Source organism: Myotis nattereri (assembly GCF_964212035.1).
Source record: "Myotis nattereri genome assembly, chromosome: 1".
Lineage (NCBI taxonomy): Eukaryota > Metazoa > Chordata > Mammalia > Chiroptera > Vespertilionidae > Myotis > Myotis nattereri.
This window is the reverse complement of record NC_138075.1, coordinates 98,170,658-98,189,691: the sequence shown is the minus strand read 5'-3', so window position 1 is coordinate 98,189,691 and position 19,034 is coordinate 98,170,658. Positions and strand designations below refer to the sequence as shown.

General features: G+C 36.6%; 1 protein-coding gene across 2 annotated transcripts in view; it reads right to left on the bottom strand.

Moving 5' to 3' along the window:
• Positions 1 to 1,731: 1,731 nt before the first annotated feature.
• MTPAP (mitochondrial poly(A) polymerase) overlaps positions 1,732 to 19,034 on the bottom strand; it is a 24,556-nt gene continuing 7,253 nt past the window's right edge. For both annotated transcript variants that reach the window (XM_081099826.1, XM_081099827.1), the window contains exons 5-9: positions 12,454 to 12,665; positions 10,109 to 10,335; positions 4,484 to 4,576; positions 4,323 to 4,396; positions 1,732 to 2,471 (exon numbers count right to left, since the gene is read on the bottom strand). In XM_081099826.1, the coding sequence (XP_080955952.1) occupies positions 2,112 to 2,471; positions 4,323 to 4,396; positions 4,484 to 4,576; positions 10,109 to 10,335; positions 12,454 to 12,665 (966 nt within the window). In that variant the 3' untranslated portion in view covers positions 1,732 to 2,111. The remainder of the gene's footprint in view (positions 2,472 to 4,322; positions 4,397 to 4,483; positions 4,577 to 10,108; positions 10,336 to 12,453; positions 12,666 to 19,034) is intronic.

Sequence of the window (19,034 nt, the reverse complement as noted above, 5' to 3'; positions counted from 1 at the left end):
ATAGTAAAAGGGTAATATGCCTCCCAGCACCGGGATCAGCGGAGCCGCGAGGCCTCCCGGCACCAGGATCAGCGTGACAGGGAACAGCGCCCAAACACCCTGATCGCCCTGCGGCTCTGTGTTGGACAGGGGGCGGGGCCACAACCTCCCTATCCGCCCTGCTCTGTTCGTGACAGGGGAAAGCACCCCAACCCCCTGATCAGCACTGCTCAGTGCCTGATAGGGGGGAGCTCCCCAACCCCCTGATTGCCCTGCGGCTCTGTGTGTGACAGGGTGCGGCGCCCCAACCCCCCACCCCCCATGGGCCCTGCTCTATGTGTGACGGGGTAGAGCCATAACCTCCCCATCAGCCCTGCCCTGAGTGTGACAGGGTGCGGCGCCCCAACCCCGATCCACCCTGCTGTGTGTGTGACAGGGGGCGGTGCCCCAACTCCCCTATCGGCCCTGCTCTGTGCGTGACAGGGGGGAGCTCCCCAACCCCCTGATGGGCCCTGCTCTGTGCGTGACAGGGGCAGCTCCCAACCCCCTGATGGGCCCTGCTTTGTGCGTGACAGGGGGCAGCGCCCCAACCTCCTGATTGGCCCTGCTTTGTGCGTGACAGGAGGTGGCGCCGCAACCTCCCCATTGACCCTGCCTTGAGTGTGACAAGGGGTGGTGCCCCAACCCCCCAATCGACCCTACCCTGAGCGTGACTGAGGGTGGCATCGCAACCTCCTGATCCGCCCTGCTCTGTGCATGACAGGGGGCGGCGCCCCAACTCCCCAATCAGCCCTGCTCTGAGCCCGACCAGGGGCTGCACCTAGGGATTGGGCCTGCCCTCTGCCACCCGGGAGCAGGCCTAAGTCAGCAGGTCATTATCTCCCGAGGGGTCCCAGACTGCGAGAGGGCACAGGCCAGGCTGAGGGACCCCCCCCCCCCCCGAGTGCACAAATTTTTGTGCACCGGGCCTCTAGTCCTATATAATAAAACCCTAATATGCAAATAGACTGAACAGCGGAATGACCAGTCACCATGACGTGCACTGACCACCAGGGGGAAGATGCTCAACGCAGGAGCTGCCCCCTGGTGGTCAGTGCGTTCCCACTCGGGGAGCTCCGCTCAGTCAGAAGCTGGGCTCATGGCTGGCAAGCACAGCGGCAGAGGCGGGAGCCTTTCCTGCTTCCGTGGCAGTGCTAAGGACCCCGAAGGGGATGTTCCTCTGCTGGCTTAGGCCTGCTCCCTGAGAAAGGGTGTAGGCCAGGCTGAGGGACCACCCCTTCCCCCCAGTGTATGAATGTCGTGCACCCGGCCTCTGGTTTATAGATGAAAAAACTGGGGGTCCAGAGACACTGAGTAATTTACCAGGAAGCCAGCCTAGCTGAAGTCCGTGTTTTCAAGCACTACACTTTTTGCTTCTTAAAATGGAAGTTATTCACAGGAAATGTAATGGAATTATATTTCAATACACATCTATTTCCTAAAGGAAGAAAGAGTTCTCAAAAAAGAACTGAAGAAATACTACAAATATTAATAGAAACAGGGTTTTCTTTTTTTAAAATAGGAAAAGTAACTAAATAATATTTAAAATACAATGTACTGATATGGCATAGAATATCTTGAATGTAGTGAGTGAAGTGTCTGTATTCATTTTTTAAAAACATGAACATTTTTCGAAATCATTACCAACCTGTTTTAATTTATATGTGAATAAGAGCACATTGCTTAAAGAATACAAAAGTATATACTAAAGAGTACTACCAAAATCTGAAGCTTTATTTTACTCATTGAATGTATATGTACATACCAGGGACTGACATGGATATAAACAATGGTGTGATTCTAAAACTAATTATTACCATTTTCTCTGTACAGTTCATCTCTTAAAGTACATTCCAATCTTCTTTCACCTGCTCCTCCTTGTGGCTGCTGTTTTAATGAACTGCCACTGGATAGCAGCCTGAAAATGTCCCAGAACTTCAGACCAGGAAAAGGGCCCAGCAAGAAGATGGAAGATCAAGAAAAGAGACATCACATGAAAGTTGAGCTCTGTGAAAATTCCACACCAGTTCTTCCAGGCAGTCCAAAGATCATTTTACAGAATACAACCAGTTCGTGAAGCAAAGCAGTACCCATTATGCCTGTGTACTAACTGTTCTCTTCCCATTGGTGTTTGTGGAGTTTTCTGGACTGCTTTTTATGGATTCCAACAAGTTTTTAATTCTCTCACTTGCAGGTTTCTTCCTTTTCTTCTTGTCAAGAGACACACGCTTTGCGACGGAAGGGAGCAACAAGGTTGCCAGCCCCCATGGCTGGTTACTTGCTGGGGAAGGGTGGTCTTTATCTTCCTGATGTAAAATCCAGGCACTTTCTCTGGCCAAATCCACAAATTTTTGCAGCTGGCTTTGACTTACATTTTTACTGATGTTGAGAGAAGTTTCAAAAGGATTCTGAATGTGCAATGGAGAAGGTTCAGGTTTGTTCTGTTCCCTTCCCTATAGATTATTACAAGGAAGAAAAAAATATATACATACATGAAGGGCTCAGATATAAGAACAGTTTGGTTTAATAAAAATGTCAAAAAAATGTAAGCCCTGGCCTGTGTGGCTCACTTGATTAGAGTGTTGACCCATAAACCAAAAGATTGAGGTTTGATTCCCAGTCAGGGCACAAACCCAGGTTGTGGGTTCCATTACCAGTCAGGTGTAAAGGGGGAGGCAACCCTGATTGATGTTTCTCTTCCTGTGTCTCCGTTCCTCTCTTAAAATCAATAAAAATAAAAAACATGTAAAATACCAGAATTAACTTTACAGAGTAAACAATTTCTTTCCTAAGAGGATTAGGTATATATGTGTGTTATACATTTGTGTATATGTGTGTGTATTTCTAAATGATTTTTTTCATTGTAGTTTTATGAGTATTCTTTAGAAGAAAATTAATTTAGTTGATAAGCTATGGATGATGCTGCTCAGGTGACAATATCTGAACTAAGTCAATCAATAATAAGTATTTTTAAAATAACAAATCTTTTACTTAACAGGACAGATCTGGGAAGAAAAAAGAATGAAAAAGAAAAATGGCAGAATATAAGGTAAAGAAACATTTATGTTTGAGACTTGCTAAAAACATATCTACTATATTGAGAATAGAACATACAAAATTAGCAACCTTAAGTTAAATATAGTAATTAATGTTTCCTGTATATAAAGTCAGAAAGGAAGAAAAGGAACAAAAGATTATTCATTATTCATTTCAAAACATTTTAAGTTTCCTATTTCATCATTCCTAAATATCCAACAAAATAAGGCTCTGCCAGGTATGACAGCTCATAGAAAGAAAAAAAAAAGCTGAAGCTATGACTCATATGAGCATCAGTGATTCATTAGCTGATATTATCTTCTCTTTCAAATGATATAACACATTACTTAAAAATTACAAAACAAATGGTCAAGATTCTCCAATGTTGAGTGAGCACCTGTTTATTCCCTAACTTTTCTCATGTCACTGCTCAACAGGGCTCCTGCCTGTCCATCATCTGAGCCCTAGGGGTAAGAGCACAAAAAGGATAAAGAATTTTATCTGTTCGGTAACCTTTTTCTAATCTGAAATCTAATTACAAATCAGATTGCATTCCTCTTCCCCACACTTTTTAAAGACAAAATCTTCATCAGCAGGACAAATGTTAGGGAAGAATGAACAAAGTTGAGTTGAAGAAAGAGCAAATAAAAGTTATCTGAGGATGTGTTTTATGAAACCACTCTTACAAGGGTTGTAACCAAATGTCCAAATGATGAACAGAATAAACCCAAACAGAGAACTATCTCAAGTAACCCCCCCCTCCCCATTTTATAAACAAATTTTTCCTAGGGGTCTACTCCAATTTTCTTTTTCAGAAAAATGTCTATCATTCCAACTATTCAGATGAGCCAAAATCATAAGTTCACTTGCAAAATAAATTAAATCCTGAAGGCTCAAATTGAGGGAATCACTAAAATCTATCTTTCAGGTCAGATATCCAATTTGTTCCCTGGGAACACAAATCCAGTTTGAAAAGAACTGTATATAAAGTTATGCTTTCCAGAAAACTTTTCAGAATTATATTCCACATTTTGAAAGACACAGTATTACATATTGAAAGAACTGGCTACTGCTCTCCCCAAAAAACTAGATGGCTGAACTTAGTCAAGTTATGTAGCTCCTCAAGGCACCAATTTCCTTATTAATATTTATTACTATAGAGTTGAAATGTAATATAACATTTGTTAGAATGTTTTGAAAACTAAACTAATTGAATATTAGTATAGGAGACCAAATACCTAATCACCAAATATTAAAATATTATTTACCTGTCGAATATTTATGGAATTTTTATTGAAAGCAAAATTTCCAAAATATTCAAAAAATTCCTTCAGTAGTAATTCTGCAAGAAAAGAAAATAAGAAGAAAGTTTGTTTCAATCCAAAATAGGACACACAAAAAAAGAAAAAAGGAAAAAGGAAACACTTACCTAATGTTTCTGTGTTTTGTGAAGGTTTAATTCTATTCAAGTCACAAATAAAAGTACAGTTGTGGCCTTCTATTATACATTTATCTTCTGCATCTTACATAAACAAAAACAAAAAATGTTTCACATTACATTTCAAAGATATTTCCTACTTCAGAAAATAAATCTGTAATTAAATCAATCAAAGTTATAGATGAATGTTTCCTATTATTACTCAGTGTTATATACATTTACGGTTAACGGGATTTAAAAGATTTAGACTTACACTACAGTGCAAAGAACATTACATTTAATTTAGCCTACTAGAATTACCTATCAATAACCAAGAATTCTTAATCGATCTTTTGAGACAGTTTTCTAGTTATAAATGAAAATGTAGACAGTGCCCATCTTTCCCCAACTCAAATTTTGGCACTATCTTTGATCAATAATATTTCATTTTTATCTCCATTTCAATTCTTATCACCTTTCTAAGCATTTTCAACAATACATCCACGACACAAACTGATACTCTAGTTTTGAAAAACAAACAAGTAATTTCTACAATGCAATACTTTGGGGAGATTGGAATTCAGTACAACAAATTTAACAGCACACTGGATGTAAACATTCCCCTTTTCTAACAGTATATATACCTTTAGAGGTAATCATTTCCCTAATTATTAATAAATACTCAACTACCAAAAAATCCCTCACCATTCTAATCTACCTTCCTTCCAGTGTATAATATTATAGGAAAACTCCCAATTTTCAAAAATCGAATCAATGTCCATCTAACCTGAAAGCATTTCTTAACTCCCAGGTTGGTGCTCCACCCTTCTGTCCCTTTAGCGCTACCTGACTGTATTCTGATTGTATATATACTGTCTACTCCCCTACATCAGTCTGGGAGTACAAAGGTCACTGTCCTGTCCATGATTGCCTCTCCATCCAGTCTAATCCACAAAAAGTGTCTAACATATAGCAGGCACATAACCAATAAACTGATCGCTGATGTTTGATTTTGAATGCTTATCTATAATTGTCAGAAAAATTAGAAAGGGACAAGATAAATCAACAGAAAAGATAAAGTCCTATGTGCTCCTCCCACCACGCCATATGTTCCAATAACACTAATCCTCTCTGGGAGGCAGCCTATTTATTAGTTAAAAGCACAGGCTTTATAAAGACGGTGAAATAAACACAAGAAACTACCTTCACCTCCTCCTTAAACATCACTAAAATGAGAGTAAAATGATATAAAATCTTAAAGATAGAGAACAGAAGAGATAAGAGCGATTAAAAAAAACATTTAAGTTGAAGGACAGAGGGATAAGTAGTAATGACTTAGGAGATTTGAAAACACTGAATCCTAAACCAGCAGTAAAGAAAGCCAGGAGGAAAACCAAATATACACAAGGCAGAGCCCCTGACGGCTCAGGGATTGGAGGACCAGTTTTGACTGGAAGTCTGATGGTTAAAGAAGCACTGAAGTCTTCCCCAGATCTCTTCTTCCCTAACAAAAGTTTCAGTATGCTAATAGCCAGGCCTATTCTTCCAGAAAAAAAAATAAAAGGTTAAGAGTCATTTCTGGGGAATATGAATAGCTCAGAAGGAATGACCCAGAGACAGTGACATGTAAAGATCCCCAACGTGAAACAGTCCAGCCAAATTGCCCTAAAATGAACACTAATTAGTCAACAAACCCCACCTAAGCTCAAAGATTCAGATTAACTTCTGGTTTCTAACTCCAGCATGAGCAGAAATTCAGATTATCAGACATCTGAGGAAGGACTCTAACATGAGACTAAACAAAATAAAATGAAAAGCTATTTAGAAAAAAGAGGTTAGACAAAGCAGAATAGAATATTTGCTTCTTCTAATTTGAGAAAAGATTTATTTAGACAACTAGTAGCAAGTTGGAGACTCAATTACTGTTAAGTACATAAAAACTAAACAAACAAAAAACCAGCAAGAAAATAAGTAGTATCAAAAACTATTAACTCCAAAAATATATAAACAGTTGGGCAGGAAAGGAAATTAATTTTAGTTTATTCCATGGATCAGATATGAATAATGTTTACAAAGTCATAATAGTGTAAAGTGCATACCAAAGTTATGCTATAGCTACACTCAAAATATTAGGGGTGTGTGGTGGAGGGCTACAGGAGGAAAGAGTTAATTCCTCTTCTTATATAAAAGGAAGTCATAGATGCTACCTAAACCTAAAAGTCAAGAATTTTATTTTAGCAATCTCTATGATTTAAAACATCAAACAGATCAGCTGTTTGCGTTAAAAGTGACTGCTCACAGGGAGAGACAAAAGAAGCAGGAGAACTAGGCTCAGAGGCTATTGTGATAAAGTTTGCAGAACATTTTTACTCTTTATCTATGTGCATGTGTAACTTTGATAGAACTGAATAGTTGATTTCATCAGACAACATTAAGAGAGTGAAAAGGGAACCATGGTGTATATATATTTGAGATATATAGATATACATATACATACAGAATATGTGACAAAGGACGCATGCAAAATATATAAAGAAAAGAATTCCTACAAATAGAAAGTGACAGATAATCCAATAAAAAATAAGGCAAAAGACTTACAGAAACCTCACAAGAGATACACAAATGTCTAATAAATATATGAAATGGTGTTCAATTTCATTAGTCATTGGGGAAAAGAAAATCAAAGTACAACATGAACCACTACACATGCAGTAAGAATAGCTAACATAAAAAAAAAAAAAATACCAGGTATTGCAAAGATGTACAGCAATTAGAACTTGTATACAATAGTTGTAGGAGTTTATACTTTAGAAAACTCTTTGGCAATGTCTCTAAAGCTGAATATACCCAAATTCTAAGTTTTAGAAATTCCACTACTATAAACAGTGGGAACACTTTGTAACATATATGATTGTCTAACTGATATGCTGTACACCTGAAACTAATACAAAATAATACTGAATGTAAACTGTAATTGAAAAAATAAAAAATAAAGTTCTGATTTTAAAAAAAAAGAAAAAAAAGAAATTCTACTCCTAGTATATCTTTGATAGAAATAAGCATCCTGTTCACCAAAAGAAATGTGCTTGAATCGTCACACTAACACTACCCATAATAGTCCCAAACTTCAAATTACTCAAATGCCCAACAAAAATAGAATTTAAAAATTTTTTTGGTATATTCACATAACAGAATACTACATAAGCAATAGAAACGAATACACTAATGATATGAATGAATCTCCTAAAAATAATGTTGAGAGGGAAAACATCATATACGAACTAACATACAATGCTATGTCTTTTACATGAGAATAACAGATCAAATTATTCTATGCTATGAAAAGGATGGAACACACAAGGAAATTAGAGACATATGGGGGAAAGTAGTGGAGATTTAAGAAAATAGAAATTCCAGAGTAACCAAAAGATTAAAGATGCCATCACGCTCATTACAAACAGCTTTTAACTTTAAAATGTTTACCTACACATTTGAAATCTCTTTACTGAACTTCTACGATGGACCCAATACTGTCAGGAACAAAAATGCAGAGATGAGTCAGACAGCCTGCCCTAGAGAAGCTTGGCCAACGCCAGCTGATAAAAGAACTACAATAATCTAACTGTTGTTACAATACTGGTGTGCACAGGGTGCTTAGAAGACACCAGAGCACTGCCTTTTGCAAGGAAGGCAGGAAAGTCTGAACAAATGATACCTTGGACTGGGTTTCCCTTCTCGCTTCCCTGGCTGAATCCTGAAGAGGTTCTCCACGTAAAATGAGGCGGTAGGAAGAACACCATAGCAGGCAAAGGGACAGAGATGTGAAAAAGAACAAATATCTGAGGATCAGCAAGGTGTTTAGAGAGCTGAAGCTCCTGGTGTGCACACCAGAATGAATGCAGGAGAAGAGCAGAAAAAAGAAGCTAACAAAGGGCCCTAAATATAACACTATAAACTTTGGAATCTAACTTACTTTAGGTTCTAAACAGTGGTTAACGAAGTTCCAGAAGTGCTAGAAGGTATTCTAGACATTCATGCTGCCCTCTATTAAAAACAAACAAGCAAGCAAGCAAAATATATTTTTTCCTTTTAAAAAAATACAAATAGCCTCTATCAAATACAAAAATTCTTTTATAGAAAATTCAACATATTACTAGAATTTCAAAAATTAAATATCTTCGCATTTATTGGCAATGTGCTATGTACAGAGAAGCAACTGCAGAAAACAGCCTGAAAATTTCTCTTACCATGTTTAAAAATGTAAAAAACTTTAAACAACCTATTTGGTATTTTGAAATTAAAAACTAAACAATTCCAAAACTAGTTTCATCTGTTTTGATACCATAAGATGTTAATAAGTTCAAATTTATTTTTAAATAGATTTGGAATAAAAACGTCATTTTAAATTTGTCCATAAATCATATTCTTTTCTCAAAATAATTAGCAGAACGTTAAATCTCTGTACTACAGTGAGTTCCTGAGAATACTGTCCATATCCCCACTGCACCAAAAATAACAGCAAACACATAGTAAGTAACCAATATTTAGTGAATGAATAACACCAAACAATGAGATGAGCATAGACATGGTTGTTACCCTTTATTTCAATCTCAAAAGTGAGAAAAATGGACACTGCTCTACCTGAAAACTTCCTACTTTCCTTTAACCTATCACACTGAGCTCTTTTTAGAGCTAAATTTCAAGATATACTTACAGTGTTCACTCGAAAGATTATCTATAATTTGGATAAATAAGAAAAAATGGCATAGAAAAGAGAATTTACAGAGCCAGGTAAAAATAAATAGTGTGAAGAAGAGCTAAGATAAAATGTTAAGAGAGTAATCACAGTATTAGCAGGAATATGGAACATGTTAAGAGGAATGGTGGGAGAAGAGGTTGGAGAATTGAGTTGTGGCTAAACAAGTGAAAGTCTTAAAACAACAAGCTAAGTAAACTGAGGTTTAGTCTATAAGTAATAAAATCCCTTTTTAAAGTTACTTTAAACTGGGAAGATTTAGAGATGTACTTTTAAAAAACTGTCAGGCAGCAATATACATACATTTTGAGTGTATCCCTAAATTAGCTTCCTTTTATTATTTAGGACTTTAATACTTTATATCTCCTCAAGCAGTCTATCAAAATTTTAATTTTTAAATGTAAATTAAATAGTATAATAAATTTAAAATTTATCTAAGATTGCTTATAAACTTTAAAAAATTTAGGATCTTAAAACATCATGAAACAATTAGAAATCTAGAAATAGCTTCAGATTTAGAAAGCCATCTATGAATCTGTAATCCACTCAAATGGCTTATCTGGAATATGCTTTTTTTCTAAGTTTGGTCAAACTAAGGGAGAGGCTCCAACTGTCTCATGATAGTTGTAAACAACCTTGTCAACTGACACAAAAACAAAACAACAGAATTCTCAAAAATTTCTATAGGCCTCAGTTTTGCAACTCATCAGCTCTCATGACCCCTCATGGGCATAAAAAATTAAAAAGCATTTAGAAAAAGTTTAGAACCACAGGCTTTAAAAATATATAAGAAAAACTATATGACTAATAAACACACATGACATGGTAATTATATTCACTCAAAACGTTAGAAAGAAAATAGAGACTGCTTCTAGTCTTACCTGCTAGGGTTTTTAAGCAGTCTAGTGTTGGAAGAATAGGGGGTGATCTCCTCTGGAGAAAAAAGATGACCATCATTGTAAGGGAGAAATTTGTAATCCAAGCACCAGGAATACTACTTGTTAATGAATGTGCTCGAGCCCAGCAGCGGATACTAAACACCAAGGCTCTCACTCGTGAGTCCAAGGCACCATATATATAAAGGAGTTCAGAACTTTTCAAGGCAATCCTTCCAAAGAAAAAAATGAAAAGAATTTTCAACCCTCCAAATTATGATCCCCAAAGTAGAATAAAACACACACCTAGAAACATATCTAAATATATCTTCCTATATCTGAATGTATTCAGAACAATGAGACCAGATAATCAAAAAAGTATGATGTATTTGCAATATAAAATTTAATGTGAATAGCTGAATATCAAATACATTCATTACCATTAAAACATTCTTCTAAATGTTGGCAATTACAATATAGTTCTAAAACTTAAAATTTTTAAAACAAAGTTCCTAAACATGACTTAAGTGAAACACACTATATAAGGGCTCTTTAATAACTGTCAATAAAGGCAAGTAAGGGGCTTTTCACATCAGTTTCACATGATTAGCTAGTTCTTTAGTAGATAAATTAGCCTAAAAACAGAGGTAAACATTCTACTTATTTTATCAAGTATAAATGTCTTAAAATTCACCCAAAATTACTTAAGTCTACTACTTACAACACTATAAAAACCAAAACCCACAAGGATAAAGTGTCTATTAAGAAATCAAACTTCAGAGCCTATTTTCCATGTTTCCTAGTCATAATGTTATAATGCAAAGATTATTAATCAGGAATATTTTTAAATATTTAAGCTCCTACTAATCAAAACATGTCTAGTAATTTCTCAAAGAACAGACATAGGGCACTAAATCATTTAATGGTATCCACTTCAAAATGTCTATGAAAGTACCACAATGCCATTTACTTCCTGAGTTGAAAGAGAATACAAGAAATGACAAATTAGAAATTCACAGTGATTAAATGTTTTACTGTGTAGTGTGGTGTTCCTACAAATGTCACATGGATTCAAGTATTTTTCTGTCAAAAAATCATTTTTGTAAAATCTGCCTGTGTTTTTATGCAACTAGTGATAATGTTATCTTTATTTTAGAATAAAAAGTATTTTATCTATGTAAATGAAGCTGAAAAATAAATATTAAATAGTAATATCTGATATAAAGAAACAATGCAAAAATTAAAAACCTGAAGCATATTAAAACAAATTTTTCAAAACCAGTCCCAACAAGACAATGAAAATAACACTATTACATAAATGCCATTTTGTTCTATTTTACATACTAGAAAGAAAATATACTGTTAGAAAGTGCAGTATATATTTTTACTCCATAGGCTACTTGAGAAAAATTCAGAAATACTCAGCACTGTCTTGTTAGTGAACACTTGAGTTTAATTAAATGAGAATACTAGAGTTAAAAAATAAACTCAATTAAAAAGTTTTCCCCTATGAGAACAAAAACAGACTAAAAAAGGTAATGAGAGTATGAAAATTGCTAAAGAAAAACTACAAGTCTAAAGCCACTCAGACTACTTTTTGAGTCAAGCAAATACCATACTTTTTAGGACACAAAGTTGATTGTATCTAGAGGTAATTCAGAGGTCAAACTGAAGTTGCTACTCTATTTTCTAAGTATATTGCGAAGACTATATAGGGAAGACTATATACTATAGGTATGTTCATGTTGTCATCAAGCTGCATAGGTAAGAACAATGAAATATAATTCTTCCAGAAGATGATGTTAGGTATGATAACATTTTACACAATACTCTAACATTTTACTTTTGAATGTCAAAAAACTAATATGTATAGCATAAGAGAAAGTATTTCCTACAAGTTTCAATCCAAGTGTTCAAATCTTTAAAAGATTATCATTAAAGCATCCAAAGCCAGCAGACCAGCGGTTCTCAACCTGTGGGTCGCAACCCCTTTGGGGGTCGAACGACCCTTTCACAGGGGTCACCTAAGACCATTGGAAAACACATATATAATTACATATTGTTTTTGTAATTAATCATTATGCTTTAATTATGTTCAATTTGTAACAATGAAAATACATCCTGCATATCAGATATTTACATTACGATTCATAACAGTAGCAAAATTACAGTTATGAAGTAGCAACAAAAATAATTTTATGGTTGGGGTCACCACAATATGAGGAACTGTATTAAAGGGTCGCGGCATTAGGAAAGTTGAGAACCACTGCACTAGACTGTTCTGTTTAAGAAAAACTATGTTAATTCCTTATAATATTTACATTTAAGATGATAAACTCAAGAGATCATACCTATTGTTAGTAGTCAAATCACACTGAAATCCAGAGGCCTGGTGTGAGAATCTCACCAGCGGACACCGAGCATTTAATATTTTTTGTACACCCACACAACCAGGGCCAAAGTTGTCAAGACATTCTCCTATCACAGAGAGGATCTTCTGAGTTGCAATTCTTTCTGAAGGAACATTTTTCACTTGAAATTCCATTAGAAAATTTCCTGAGGTCTGAATAATAAAAACATTTGTTAATAGGAGCTTTTTATAAAAAGGAATTTCTTACATAAACTTTTTCAAAAGAATGCTCTAAATCATTCCTGGCAAAAATAAACAAACAAAACAAGAACAAAAAAAACACAGCCAAAAGCAGATTTGACAGTATATGTACAAGATCAGTAGATCAACACAAGAAAAAGACAGTATAAACAGACTTAATTATAAAAATTTAATACTTAATAACATAAACTGCAAATTACTGGGGGGAAATTACTATTCAGCAAATGAGTCAAGTGACCATTAAAAAATAAAAAAACATTTTAAATCCCTACTTTGGTCCAAAAACCAAAGTAAACCCAAGGTGAATCAAAAATTTAAATGGAAAAAGTTTAAAAGTTTTATCAATAAAGTACAATAAGGGAATATTTTTACAATCTCATAGTAGTGAAGGACTCTCTAACCATTACACAAAATTCCAGAGCACACAAAAGAAAAAATATGATTATATAAAAATAAAGACCATCTTAAGGCAAAGCATATATTCATTACTAGATAAAAAACAAAGTAAGATAAATGTCACATAAAGGGCTACTTTTCCTAATTTATAAATAAGGGTTTGTACATATGAAAGGAAGGAAAACACACCCAATTCTAAAAATGGGCAAAAAGACTTGAATAAGAAATTAACAGAACAAATAAAACTGGCTAAGAAACATAGTACAAGATGTTCTTGTTTTCATTTATCAGTCTGGCAAAGACAAAAAGGCTGACAGGATCAGCACTGGTAGTTGTAAGGAAGCATGTACAGTATACAATGACAAGGGAAGTGTAAACTGGGACATACTTTTGGACAACTTCAATATATATTGAAATTTTAAATATATACTTTGATAGCCAATTCAAGGACATTATCTCAAAGAAAAACTTGCATAAAGGAATCAATTTACAAAGCTGCTCACTCACTGCATTATCTGTGAGGCTCTCTACCCTCAATCACCCTTTCTTCTAGAATTCATTCCTAAAAGGATCCAGGCTCCAACATTTATCATGGAAATGTACCCCTTACTCCCAGCTGAGTGGACCAGCACTATAGAAGTGTACCATTCATTCATCCAGAAATCTCTACTAGACATTGGAGCTGAGGCTCAGAAGCAATCATGTGGCTGAAATATGTGACTCAGAAGTTTGAGGGCAGGTGCATTCTATACCACAAAGATGAAAATGTAAAGTAAGTCAATGAGGGAAGAGGGAGAGCAGAGTAAAGGGGAGAAAGAAAGATAAAGTAAATTTGTGTGAGGAGAGAAAAAAACACTTCATGAATTCTTGATAGTTTACACTTCCTAGTTGTAGTCCTTTCCTAAGACTCATCCACATTGCTGGCCCTGGGTTCTATGATGCTTCCTCTACTACCTCTTTTTCCCTTTGTTTAAGCTAGCTCGATTTGTTTCTGCTATGTATAATCAAAGAATATTATGCTACACCTGGCAGCTCAGTAGTTGAATGCTGACCTATGAACCAGGAGGTCATGTTCGGTTCCCAGTCAGGACACATACCCAGGTTGTGGGCTCGATCCCCAGTGGCGGGTGTACAGGAGGCAGCCAGTTAATGGTTCTCTCTCATCATTGATCTTCCTTCCTTCCTATCTCTCTTATCATTGATCTTCCCTCCTTCCTATCTTCCTTCCTTCCTTCTTTCCTTCGTTCCTCCCTTCCTTCCTTCCTTCCCTCCTTTCTCTCTTTCTCTCTCGAATATTACCTAATATACCAGTAGTTGGCAATAAAAGTGGGGGAAAAAAGGATACCACCCTAGTTGCCTGATAGAATGAATGACTGCTTAAAAGTATGATACATTGATTCCAGGAAATATTTTGCAGCCATTGAAAACAATGCAGTAGATAGAACTGCTAAAACCCTATTAACTGGGGGGTGGGAAATCAAGTTATCTGTACAGATTAAGTTATAATATATAAAGATTAACTTTGTGTTAAAAAAAAAAAAAAGAATTTCTAGCCTCACTTGGTTGGACATCTTGCCTTGCACTGAGAGGCTGCTAGTGTGATTCCCTGTCAGGACATATGCCAGATTGCAGGCTCAATTCCCAGTAGGGGCGTGCAGCTGATGGATGTTAAGTTCTCCCTTCCTCTCTTTCTAAATATCAATAAACCATTCTTTAAAAAAAAAAAAAAATCTACATGAATAGAAAAAAAATTCAGAAAAAAATAAACTAGTTAGAGTAGTTATTAGTTATCTCTGGAGGTGGTGGGGCCATCAGGGATATTTACATTATACATTTGTGTAACTATTACTTTACGATCAGAAAGAAAAGGGTTTAAAAATATACAAATGTGACATGTATACAAACAATCCCCACAAATCAATGTTATATTTTTCTCTATTGAGTTTTGAACTTTTGTATTCGATTAAAAAATGGGTTTCCTTTGAAAACATTAAAATTTCAAAAATCTAGTTTAGTTCCTTTACTATAACATCTTTGTAACTTTTGTTTCCCTAGTCCATTCTGTTTTAAAATACAAACACAGAAATTTATTTGGAAGGAGAAACTCAAACAAGAACCAGTAAATAAAATATGGAGCTCCTTAATGAAAATGCAAAGAAATAAAAACATCTTCTATCAAAGAGTAAGCAGGGTTGACTTCTCCCAAAAAGACATACAAATGGCCAGCAGATATATGAAAAGATGCTCAGCTTCACTACCTACTAGGGAAATGAAAATCAAAACTAGGAGATACCGCCTCTCACACCTGTTAGAATAGCTATCATCAAAAGGACAAGTAGTAACAAGTGTTGGAGAGACTGTGGAGGAGATTTCTATTTACTAGCAAACTTATATTCCTCAGGTGGGAATGTAAACTGGTACAGCCAATATGGAAAACAGTATGGAGGTTCTTCAAAAAATTAATAGAGTCACTATATGACCCAACAACTCCTCTTCTGGGTATCTAACCGAAACATTTATTCGTAAAGATATATGCATCTGTATGTTCACTGCAGCATTATTCATGGTGACCAACACATGGAACTGAAGTGCCCTTCAATAGATGATTGGAGAAAGAGTGGTACATACATACAATGGAATATTACTTAGCAATAAGAGAAGATGAAACACTGCCGTTTGTGACAACATAGGTGGATCTTGAGAATATTATGCTAAGCGAAATAAGTCTAGGAGGAAAGTAGGAAAGTTAAGAACCGTATGCTTTCACTCTCCTGTGGGATATAAAACTGAAAGTAACAAATGAACAAACAAGACTAACAAAAACTCATAGACACAGAAAACAGTGGTGGTTACCAGAGGGAAAGAGGGGGATGGGGAGAGGTAGTAAATGGTAAAGGGGGTCAAATATATGTTGATGGAGAGATTTGATTTTGGATGGTAAACGCACAATGCAATACACAGATGATGTATTAAAGAATTGTAAACTTGAAACATAATTTTACTGACCAATGTCACCCCAATAAGTTTCATTTAAAAAGATTAAGCAGGTCTGGAATAAAAAGACATATTGGTATCAAACCATCTAAGGATGGCAAAAGAAAGGCAACAGGGAGAGTAGTATCAGACTAAATGGTAGAGGAGAAATGCTGGGCTCAGCTGCATCGATGCGAGAGAGAAACATTGATCAGTTGACTCCCATATGTGTCCTGACCTCCAAGATCAAACCCAAAACTTTGCTAAGTATGTGTCCTGGCCAGGAATTGAACCTACGACACTCCAACTGACTGAGCCACCCAGCCAAGGCAGTAAATGTTTCTTATTAATTTTGTTATTCCTCATAGCCCTACTTAATTTCAGATAAAATTTTTAAATATTATTGCATGTTCTTCCTAATCTCACTAGTATTACGCCACTATCTAACAAAGATAAAACAGAAGTTAAGGACCTTGACCATAGCAATAATTTAGATGATAGAAAATAGGACTTAGCTACCAATTTTTACCTCTATTTCTTAAATCCACTAGGATATAGAAACCAATTAGAAAAAGAAAAACTGAAAGAGAAAAGGCAAGTTTTAATTTAGGATTTTGTGCTAAAATAATCTTTGTGAAAAGTCAGGTGACACATTTCACATGTAAGCATCTTTCACACATTAAAAAATGTATGAAAATTTACAACTTTAGTTAGTAAATAAATAAGCAAATCATCTGTTTAGTGCCTGTGCTACACAGGACAGTCCACATAGTCCTCTAAGACATTCAAGAGTCTAACATACCCCTCCTAACAGCCCTCACCTCAGACACACACAAAGTACTAAAAAGGAGGAGGTCACAACTGCATGAAGTAATCAAAAAAGATGTGTTATGAATTAAAAAGTGCTTTTTTCATTATAATTCATTTAATATTTATATTAGTAAAGCAATTATGATGTTAAATACTCCAAAGTACACATTCTTAACAACATTGCAAAGTTAAACCTACATATAAAATAATGCCAAATTGTTTAATGAGATGGAGTCACTATCTTTTAATATATTTTCTAAGTACAAGCTGTATTTCAGAAAACTAAGACCCAACTACAAGGTTTCAACTCCTTTCTCTGCTTCCAACAGAACATTTTGTGTTTCCTACTTGTACAATCCTATATAATAAAAGCCTAATATGCTAAGTGCCTGGTCGTCCATTCAACCAATCAAAGCATAATATGCTAATGATATGCTAAAGCCACTCAACTGCTTGCTACAACGTGCACTGACCACCAGGGGGCAGACAGTCGACCAGTTGCTTTGATGTGCACTGACTACCAGGGGGCAGACACTCCAACCGGTAGGTTAGTTTGCTGCTGGGGTCCTGCTGATCAGGACTGAGTGAGATGGGCTGGACAGGCCTCTCACAGTCCCTCCCCGGCTGGCCAACCTCCCGTGTCCCTTCCCAGCCCCAATAGTGCACTGGTGGGGTCCCTTGGCCTAACCTGTGCCCTCTTACAATCTGGGACCCCTCGGGGGAATGTTGGAGAGCCGGTTTAGGCCCGATCCCGCTCAACACAGGAGCTGCCCCCGGGTGCTCAGTGTGCTCCCATAGGGGGAGTGCCGCTCAGCCAGAAGCCAGACTCACGGCTGACGAGCAGTGGCTGTGGCAGGAGCCTCTCCTACCTCTGAGGCAGCGATAAGGATGTCCAACTGATGGCTCCTGGACTGTGAGAGGGCGCAGGCTGGGCTGAGGGATCCCCCAACCCCAGTGGATGAATTTGTGCGCCGGGCCTCTAGTAATAAAATAATACTACCACGGCTGATGGTGGTCAACATTTGAACATTTACTAAGTCTAAGTACTGTCCTGTGTTCCACATATATTAGTGCAATCAATCCCCTCAAGCACTACAGTAATGTTCCAATTTTACAGCTAGCACATTTGAGGCACAAAAATGGTAAGTAACTTACCCAGGATCATATAGCTAGGAATTAGAATTTCTTCTGCAGTCTGGCTCCTTGGCTTTCAACTATTACAACATATTACTATGCACTTTGATTATTCATTGAAGTCTTTTATTTAAAACTAGAGGCCCAGTGCACGAAAATTTGTGCACTCAGGGGTGGGAGGGTGTATGTCCCTCAGCCTGGACTGTGCCCTCTCGCAGTCTGGGACCCCACAGGGAATGTCCACCTGCTGGCTCAGGCCTGCTCCCTGTTAGTCAGACATCCTTAGCGCTGCCGAGGCTGTCTCGCAGCTGTCAGCCCAGCTTGTGGCTGAGTGGAGCTCCCCATGGGAGCTCACTGACCACCAGGGGGCAGCTCCTGCATTAAGCGTCTGCCCCCCTGGTAGTCAGTGCGTGTCATAGCAACCAGTCCTTCCCAGTCATTCTGCCATTAGGGTCAATTTGCATATTACCCTTTTATTATATAGGATAGCCTAACAAAATTGAAATGTCTGCCAGAAACTTAATATAATTTCAAATACATGTTAGTAAAAAACAAACATTCATTTCCAAGTGTTTCCTATTCTTTCAATCCAGTAAGTATATACTGAGCATATTAAGTATGCCAGATACTATGTAGGATAAAAAAAATGAACAGACATGGTTCTGTCCTATATCAAGGTTATGATATAGTAAGACATACTCAACCACTCACTAAACATAACATGGGATTTACAGACAGAAACACAAGCAAGATACAACAAAGAAGAATGGAGAAAAAAAATCAAGGATGGTTTCAAGATGGTAGTGTCAGAACTAGGCCTTGAAAGCGGTTAGAAATGACAGTCAGGGAATGGAGGAAAAGAGCAATCCTCTCTGAAAGGTTGTTTGGTTACTACTCATATTCTAAAAGTCTGAAAATGATAATTAAGTTATTTAAGTGGAAAACTGATGTGAAAATATGTCATGATAAATGATTAGTAAAATTAATTAAGAGGTAGATCACTTCAAT